The sequence below is a fragment of the Platichthys flesus genome, chromosome 1, assembly GCF_949316205.1.
Source record: "Platichthys flesus chromosome 1, fPlaFle2.1, whole genome shotgun sequence".
Lineage (NCBI taxonomy): Eukaryota > Metazoa > Chordata > Actinopteri > Pleuronectiformes > Pleuronectidae > Platichthys > Platichthys flesus.
Window position 1 is genome coordinate 27,873,701 of NC_084945.1, and position 9,992 is coordinate 27,883,692.

Genomic DNA, 9,992 nt, shown 5'->3' on the forward strand with positions numbered 1-9,992 from the left:
TTAGTGATAGAATCCTTCCTTCAACAGACCCTGGAGCAGCAGAGTCAGCGCTAGACGCAAAGGTCGAAAGGTAAAGGAATCAGTCAACCGCTGCCTGTATGCCTGATCCCCCTCATGGTTAGGTACAAACCCTTGCTTTGTAAAGCAGTCCAACGTGATGGGACTGCCAGATGCAGAGGAATTGGGGGAAATGAGGGGGGGGGATTCTGTATATCATACCTCTGTACAGCTGAACAGCACTTTTTTCATCGCTGAATGTGTCTTACGTCATGGTAAAGGTAGACAAGGTCACTTTCTGAACATTGTCTGGTATCTGGTGAAAAGGCTTTGTCCTCGGTTTGATCTGATTATATGATGTGGCACCCACTTTAATACAAACCCCTATTTATTGCGGTCTGCCCACAGATTCTAACCTATCACGTGTCTCTTCTGTGAAGTGCTTTGGCAGTCTTCTGTAAAAAACACAGGTCTGCCCTGCCTCATTTTATGATGTAAAGTACAGGGAACAGACCAGCAGGAGGAAGAAACACTGAGGAGCTGAACAGACAGGCAGAGAGAGCCTGGGAGCACAGAGACTGAACAGCTGGGATCACTGGATGGATTTAGGTGGAACACACAGGGCCAACCATTACCAAACAGGAGGTAAACCAATGTAAGTGATATCAAAATAAAAATCCAAATAATCACATAAGAGAAACAGATATTAACAGCCATGCTTCTATAATCTTTAACAATGGACCTGACAGAAAGAACACCTCTGTGAGGAAAGGAAGTATGAGAACTTAAATTACATATTTTATTGAGAATTCATTTCTAGTTAAGCTATTTAATTTTACCGAAGACTAACAATGTTTTTAGCTCCATGGGAATTGTTTTAAAAATATTTCTGTACATCCATAACACAAGCGAATGTGTAGCTTCTTATTGAAGAAATTTCTTCTTAGAACCAGAATTGTTGTTTTGCAGATTCTGTGTTATGTGTTTGTTTGATCAACGTCCAACAGTGGACGAGGTTTTCATTTAATCTGCTGATTATTATTAACATTACATATTCATTGTTTCCAAACAGTTCTATTATGTTAGTTGTCATATATATATAACTATAATAACTATAAAGCCTCAGACTGGTCCCATCTATTTAATGTTTATTAGTTTGAATGAGTGTATAATTTACTTATTTTTCTAAAGGTTTTTTTTCATTTTACAGTCAAAACAATTTTTTCCATTCAATGGTTTATCATGAAACATCTTACATGGTAAAATGTATCTATACATTGAGTGTTTCAACCTCCTTCCCACTTCATCATATATACTTGTTGATATACTTTATTATGATCTGAAATATATCAAATAAAACATTTTTTGTAGTCTACTAGTTAGGCCTGACAGGACAAGGAAATTTATGACTTTGTGTTATGAAAGGTGCTAAATACATTAAATATATTATTATGATGATGAATATGTATCCTGTAGGGAAGGGAAATAACAATGTTTAAATCCCTGGCCGACCAGTGTAACTTAAACTCGAACTCAAACCTGACAGATGGATCAACCACTCACTCACTCACTGATTTTGGGGATGTGGCACAACGTTGAGTTAGCAGAAGTAGCCATAGTCACTACAGTAACCTGCTTCCTGTCTTAATGTCCAGCCTATAAGAATGGGCTGTACCACACCTATAGTAGTTTGTCATCATTCAGACTAAACAACCTCCATTTTCTTTAAAGAAAACTTTATTGACCACAGTACCTCCAAGTGAGAGTATATTCACCATATAGCTGAAGTGTTCAACAAAAGAATGTGACAGTTGGGGTTTACATGTTACCTCTATAACAAAGACCATGACAAAAATATTAAGTGACCTGTGATACATTAAGGGATTAAATGTGAAAATACCTTCAGCTGTAGAGGCTTAATACTATTGACAAGAATTTAGGTTTTAACATTTTTGAGATGATGAAATTGTGGGACATGTAGTTTTGTCTTTAATCGTTCCCTGAATTGCTTACTAAGTGGTGTGTTATATTTGGTCTAAATGGATAATCTCAGCTCTTTTAAAATTCAACAAACTATTAGTTGAGTTATTCTCACAGCCCTGTGTAGATAACTAGACCGCTTATAAGGTGGTGGGTAGCCTGTGTAACATTGTGCCATTTCCCAAAATAATATCATTCTTTTCTGAGTCATATCAGGCGCCTTCTTTAAGATATTTTAGATTCCAATTTACATCCAGAGGTCGGCTTGATTGTAGATAGAGTTGTTGGATCACTTTCTTTTATTCACAGTTCTCCATATCCCCAGGTGGATTTGACCCACAGAACCAGAGAGTATGTTCTGTTTATTTTACCTTACCTTTCCCTGAGATGAAACTAAACCTGAAAGCAAGCCAGAGTAAAAAGTAGATTTAAAACTGCTGTCGGTAAAAAAATAATTTTCTAAAACTAAGCTAAAAAGCCAGAACTCTGTGGTTATGTCTCTTGCAAAATACAAATCATCTCTTGACCACTGAACTATTTTTAAGCTACAAACCTGTCAAATCCCTTTCAATAAACTTTATCAATAGGTTTGAGTTGAGCCAATACTCGTAAAGAATCAAACAAATCAGCAGTTATAACCACACAAAACATGGCAGATAGAATTCTTGCGGTTTTGGCTTAATGTATATATATATATATATATATATATATAATATCCCACTCTTGGTCTCTGGTCAACTGTTCATTTTGTTAACAAATAAAGGTTTGGTTGTTCAGGATGAGTCTATATAATAATTAAATAACTAATTAATTAATAAAAAACACTAGGATGAGACGATTTAAAAACTATTCATAAGGAATGATGTTTGAGCCCAGACAGCCTGCCCTATTCAGGTTTTATGTTGTGTTTATAATACATACAGTATATTGTGATAGCATCACATTATACAGTTATATATGGCATTCTGCTGTGGTCATCAACACATTCACTACATAGGCAGAACCTCACAGTCTCAGAAATACTTGTGTAAATTTCTGTATCACTGAAGGAAATATGGACACTGCCATGAGTTGACTGCAGCTTTCTCTGACTTTAAACATCAGCACTCACAATGAAGAAAAATGTATCTAAAATAAAGTGACCTGACAGTCTATACATATTTGTATTAAACACATGCTGTGCACTGCACATAGCAGGAATCGATGACAGTATCTTTAGAATCCTGTAAAAAAAAAAATTATCCAAGTGAAGCAAGTCCAGGTCAAAGTTTAGCTCCATCCAGTTCTGTCCTCTTTGGTCGTCCTCATTAAAAGATTTCCTACAGTAGGTCCTGTGTGCTGGGTTTCTCAAGTTTTTCATTGTTCCATCTATAAGATGAGTTTCTGACCAAGGATCTTGCGGTTGATCTCAGCCAAGGCCACAGAAAACACAAAGGCCTTTTCATCAGAGAGACCAGCGTAAATATCCACCTCCTTCTCTTGTTTCTCTGTGGAAAAAGCAAATCACAATCAGCACAGAAATTGTTTTTTTATATAAAATCATTTTTAACCACTATCAAAGGGGTTTAAAAAATCTATTTGAGTTTGACAAAATTGACCTACTTCTGCAAATTTGAAACAGAACTGTACTGTAAAAAAAAAAAAATTACAGGGGAATGAAGGACATGGAGGCTAAGACACAATAAGAAGTGAAAGGGACAAGGGGAGGCCAGTGTTGTGGCCTGGTTGCCAACATGACCAGCAGTTGTGCCAGCAGCAGCTGTTTCTGAAGAAGCAAAATAAACTGATGTTTGATACGACGAGCATCACAAGCGTAAACTGCAGGAACTAGCAGCTGGGCTGTGCTTGTTCTGGCTCAGAAGAGAAACAGTGGGTGATCTGTAAAGAAATACTAACTACAATCATTTCTGACATTTGGTCTTTGCTCTACCCCACAGCACTGAAGCATGAAGGGTATTTACTTGAAGGCAACACAAACACACATGGTGGAGAGTGAATGTGACACAGAATGTGGTCATTCTGAACAGGAAGGGCTTTGACGAGTCACAACAAAACAAGAGGTCTGGAACAAAAAGAGGAGCTACTTCTGTCACATGGATGTGGTTTGGGTATAAAAAGTCTGACACAGAAAAGAAAACTGAATAACGCCTAACACTAGTCCCAAAACAGAATGAAAACACAACCAACCTCTTTTACCACCCACATAAGAATCCTGTCAAACACTAATGAAAGATTCTCTGGACGAGAGACACTAAACAAACCCTAGACTCTGCAGGAAACAACATGTGACAGTAAATTGAAGGACCCAATTTTACACGGTGGACTACATGTTGGTTATCTGAGCTGCATCTACTTGAACTACATTAACAGTTCATACGGAACACAGAAGCTACTAGGAGTTTGATAATGAAGATACAGAAGAACTGTCTCCACCCCCAAAAAAACTCCAACTTTTTATTTCAGTTAATCTCTGCAACAGCTTGTGAAATATGTTCCCTCACTGTAAGTCCACCATTTCAGGTGTTTTAAGTACACTTTATTTTTCATGATCGTCTCTTTACCAGCATTAACTCAATTATCTAATTTTCAAAGAGCTCCAGCATGCCAAACAGATCTCCTCCATGTTTTCTGCATTACCGCCACCTATTGGACTGGAGTGGAACAACTTGTTACAGCCGTCAGTCGTTCCCACGTAAGCAGGTGCATTTTTTCTGATATCTAACATTGTAGTTCTGCATGAACCTGAACTGGGTGTGTGGCGTCTTTACTAACTAGTGCACAAAGTTTAGTACAGGGAGCAGTTTGACCACAAAGAAATCTTCTGATATCATGAAACACTTCTTAACGTGCACAAGGTCCAGGTCAGAAATGATGGATTAATCTTTAAACAACGTGTAGTGAGAGCGAGTCAGTCTCGGGCCGACAATTACAGAGTAAGTTAATTAAAGTGAAGGCAAAGAAGAGGGGCTGGGACACAATCCCAACTAGTCCTCTGCACTAACTCCCAGCACAGGAAGAGAACTTCACAAAGAGGAAAAATATGAAAAGACAACAACAAGCAGTACAAGCAAGTGGACTGTCCGGAGTGGAGAGGACCAGGGGTCAGATGTGTGAACAATGCGTACACACAAAAACCAGACTAACAGTGTAAGCTTTAACCCGTTTTAATAAAGGAAGAATGTGCAAACTTCATGCATGCTTGAGACCATGCGTACGCATGGTCTAAAAGAGCAAGGGGATATGAGACGGTTGAAAGTAAGAGACGTAAATATATAGTAAGACTATGTTCATGTCTTTAGGTCAATTTCAATCTGTAAGATTTCAATCAAAGCAACATTTTCAATCAATTAAAAAAAAAAGAGGCTCATAGAATAAGTTTCAGAACTAGTTTCAGAAACATTTGCTTTCCCAGACAGAAAATCAAACTTTGAAGCAGTTGTTTCACCTTTCTCCTCGTCCTGTTTCTTCAGCCCCACTGTTTTTGGTCTGCCCCGCCCCCTGCGGATTGGATCTGACTGGCTGTTGGCTCGGGACCTTCTCCTGTTCTCCATGTCACTGGTTAGAGGAGAGTCGATCCGCTCACGGCGAATGCGCTCTGTCCTCCTACGTTTCAAGTCCAGCTTCTCTAAAGAGGAAAATATGGATAATGAAAAACTGAAAGTGTGGTTCAACCACCCTGAAATATATGTTAATATATATGAAACATATTAGCACAAATGACAGCACTGAAAAAAGTAATACACTTCTTTATTCAATTAATGTTTCTTACAGCCAAAAACACTTAGAATGATGAAGCAAATGTTTTCACACAAGGTCAAACTATATTTGTCGACATAATAAAGAGCTTCGTTCCAGCTGAGTCTTACCTGCTATGGCTGGAGAGCGCTCCGTTAACTTGGCATTCAGCAGTTTTCTGCTAATAAACACATACCCACACGGGCAGGATTTGCACGCAACTGGAATCTAGAGAGAAACAAACAGGAAACACTAAGATCTAATCTCTGTGACATTTTTCCTTTGACCCATGAATGCCACAGCAGTTCAACTCATAGAATCGGCACATATAGAGGACAGGGATTTTCAACCACTTCAATAATACATGCGGATACATGCAGAGCGGTATCACCCAGGGGATTTCCACATCATGTTCCATGGGCAGGATTTTACTTGCATACTGTAGCAGTGTTGAAAGGCTCAACATAGTTATTTATTTACAATGCGATAAAATCAATAAGCTTTAGAATTTTTTTTTATAAAAATGTGTTGGCTATCAGAGAGAGAATGTACACAAATTTGTCAAGGGTTTAATTCTGATCTTAGTGAGTGGCAATTTACAGATTGGATTTCTTTCCAACATTTTAACATCTTAGCCATATGAATACTTTACACTTAAGAAAACAACTATTATACTAGAAAAAAACTATTTTTTGCAAAGTAACTGAAGGGGAAAATAGAAATCCTGGATCCACACTAATTGAATTTTTCCCTGACCCAAACTACATCCTTTCACCAAGCTAATCCTTCCAGTTGTAAACTTTGCATGACATAGATATATCCTGTCGACATCACCTATGTGGGCTATGCCGAAGTATTTGAATGGAAGATATAGTTCCCTAAGTTCCTTGCCAATGTAATATCATTATGGTTTTAGAACCAGTATCACCAACTTCAGACGTAGTACAGAACTAAAATTAGTTTGAATATGAACTTTTGTCGTCGTTCAAACACTATGTCATGGGAAGATCCAGACCAAACTAAATAGATGCAATAGCATCCCTTGTGTCTGATTAACCTCAAACAGATCACATCACTAACCCACATGTGTTTACACCTGTTCTGAAGAGCCACATTGGAAGGCAAAATGATGGGAACACCACATAATGTAAAGTCTGTGCATATTCTCAGAACGTCTCCTCCGAGAGGCCTTCATAGTGCTAACCCTAACCCTAACCCGGCTTGTTCATGACAGTTGTCAGAAATAGTTGTGTCAAGAATGAAAGCGAGGGTAGGGTTCAAAGCTGGATTCCCTTTTCACCTTTGCACAACTAAGAAAACATGAAGTGGGTGTGAAAGTACCGATTGCTGGTTTCAGTGTTGGGACAGGTGATGAAAAACAGGTGATGCAACACAAAGAGTTTGCTTCCTCAGAGCTCTGCCAGACCCAACCTTTGCAGCCAGTGTTTAGTTGTATACTGCCATGTGAGTCAGAGATCTGCCAATAGAGGAGCAGCTTTCTGATCTTGCACAAATGCTTTTTTAGTGATAATAAGGTGATAACAAGTTTGTTGTTTTGTAAGCAAGATTAAGCCCAAACCACAGGAAGGATTACTACACAACTTGGTGGAAGAATACTGTGATGATTGAGGAATTGTTTTTATTACTTTCTTTGACATTGCAAAAGTCTGGCATATTTAAGTAGCTGATGCCATGATTCAATAAAATGCTACTCTAAACTGTTCATGTGTAGAAAGAGCAGGGGGAGAGACAATTAGCATGTTAGGTCTACGGGACACAACAACAAGAACAACAACAACAACCTCTTATTGTGTTATTATCAGCCCAGACCGGCTTTGACTCAAGAGATTCAAATGTCAGATTCAGACACTCAACATTTACTCACATATACCTGCCCGGATCTTTAAATTGCAGTTTAAAGTGGTGTAATACCCCTTAAAAATACTACAATAACAACAATGCTAATAATAATCATCCTCATCAGAACTATTTTCCCCTGACACATTTAGTAGTCACAGATATAAAATATAGATTTTTTTTAGTTCTGGTTCCAAGTTCCTTCTCCCAGAAGGATATTATGTATTGACTTGTCATGGACAATGGCACATGTGACTTTCTGGTTAATAAATAGGAAGTATCTGAAAAGCTAATGTAGTGTAATACACCTTAGGTAACTTATTTGAGCTATGGATAGTAAATTACACCCAGACCTTTTTAAATCTATTGATTAATTCAGATGAACACAATATGAAATATGAAATGACACGTGCTGGACAGCAGACTGTCACAACAGGACATGTGAGTGTGTGTTCCAGGAGAGACAGAGGCAGAACAGAGCAGCAGTAAGTTGCTGAGCCTCAGTCTCTGCTGTGTTTGTGTGCTTAAGACGAACCACTGACACTGAACCCTCCATTTCCGTCTGTGCAGCCATGACCACCTTCATAAAGAAACTCCACATCACTCACACTCACAGGGACGAGGCGCCCGCTTGGTCTCTCACCTGTTGGTCGCACTCAGGACAAGATTTAGTAGCCATTTTGACTTTCTTTGTTTTATTAGCCGACATAGTCCGTTCCCTGCAGCGCCGCGCCGACTCTTCTACACGAGCTGGAAGTTGTGTCTGCGGCTCATGGACGGTGCTCCCCTGCTCGTCCCGACGTACACGGCCCGACAGGACGCACACACAGGCGGACACACAGCGAGGCGAAGCGTACTCACGGCTAACCTGTAAATAAGCTCATATCTAAGCTACACTACACTATTATATTTACTCAGGCTGCGAGCATGCGCACTCCCTCCTCCAGAGCAGCGTTCACGTTCCGCGCGGAAAAATAAATCACTGCAGAGTTTTCGCACTCAGGTTGAGTCCTCGTGTACAATCACAAGAGAAAGACACGCACATCGTGTGAATCATAATAATACGAGATTATAATTAAAATGTTCAAACTGATCAGCGCTGACACGCATGTGGCTACAGCGGGTTTGAGACGATATGTTGTCATACGTCCAGACCTGTATCCACACCCAGCCATATTTCAAGGAATAAATATCGTATTATTACAATAAATATAGAGCAATTTAACACATTTCTGCTCATAGGTCTCGAGGTGTATAATACCCACTCCAATCCTCCATATCCACGTATTTCTCTAGAACTGAATCGTTTTGTTTTAGGTTTGTTTGTTCTGTTTAAATCTGATAACTGTCCTCACCTTTTGGAAATATGTAAGCGGCACATTTTGGATTAGACTGATGTGTCTCTGGAGCCTTGCTGTTCATATTCATCTTACAGATTTTATTTTGGTTATGACTGCCTAGGAAACAATTATCGATTCGCCTATGTTCGTGAACGCACCCTATGCTAATTCAGTAAGGACTTCCTAAGTCTGCTGCAGCTTCTTTAAAGGTTTGAACACTGAAGTAAGCTTTAGGGAACCAAAGGGGAATGTTAGGGGACCTGTTTGCTGGGTTCCCCATACAGTGCGCATATTATATATTATTATTATTTGTATTATTATTATTGCTGTTGTTATTGTTTTTTACTTTGCTTACTAACCATGAGACAATTAGGAAGCAATACATTCACTTTTAGTAAATGTTCCCCCAGATGTTGTCTATGAGAAAACAGACTGTACAGGAGTGTTTAAAAATCAGAAAGCTTTAAGAACCATCATGGGACGTTGGCCTTTTTGCTCATTTCCTGAATTGATGGCATCATTTAAGAAAACTGTATTTATTCATATAATTTAATAATTGTTTTTTTTACTGCCTACTTTCTCAAGTCTCAGCACAGGTCATGTAATCAAACAATATATCCCTTGTAAAATCCTGTCTGAGTATTAGAATCCATAGTTCAGTGTTTTGACATTTTTACATTACATTACATGTCATTTAGCTGACGCTTTTATCCAAAGCGACTTACATTTTTAGAACACTCATCATTTTATGAGGGGCCATCTAGGGGTTCAGTATCTTGCCAAGGACACTTAGATGGGATAGAGTGGGATTCGAACCAGCAACCTTCTTGTTGCAGAGCACCCACTCTATCCCCTAGGCCACGCTCTCCCCTAAATAAACAATTTAATGTATTAATGTGTCACACTCACTGGTAAATATTATGGCAGACCCCTGCAATGTTTTCAGTCTAAATTCCCAGATACAGAAATAATAATAATGTCGACTTTATTTGTACAGTTTGAGAATCTGTTGACCCCCACCACTCACTGCTGTCTGTGTCCTGCACCAGATGGGTTAAAAGCAGAAGTTAAATTTCCCTACAA

The 9,992-nt window shown here is 38.8% G+C and overlaps 1 protein-coding gene across 1 annotated transcript; it reads right to left on the minus strand.

The window, feature by feature from the left end:
- Positions 1-2,861: 2,861 nt before the first annotated feature.
- c1h16orf87 (chromosome 1 C16orf87 homolog) lies at positions 2,862-8,495 on the minus strand. Its single transcript, XM_062390402.1, has 4 exons — positions 8,213-8,495; positions 5,844-5,940; positions 5,423-5,602; positions 2,862-3,464 (listed from the first exon to the last, which is right to left on the minus strand). The coding sequence occupies exons 1-4, from the start codon at positions 8,276-8,278 to the stop codon at positions 3,346-3,348; spliced, it is 462 nt and encodes a 153-aa protein (XP_062246386.1). The 5' UTR covers positions 8,279-8,495; the 3' UTR covers positions 2,862-3,345.
- Between the last annotated feature and the right edge of the window lie 1,497 nt (positions 8,496-9,992).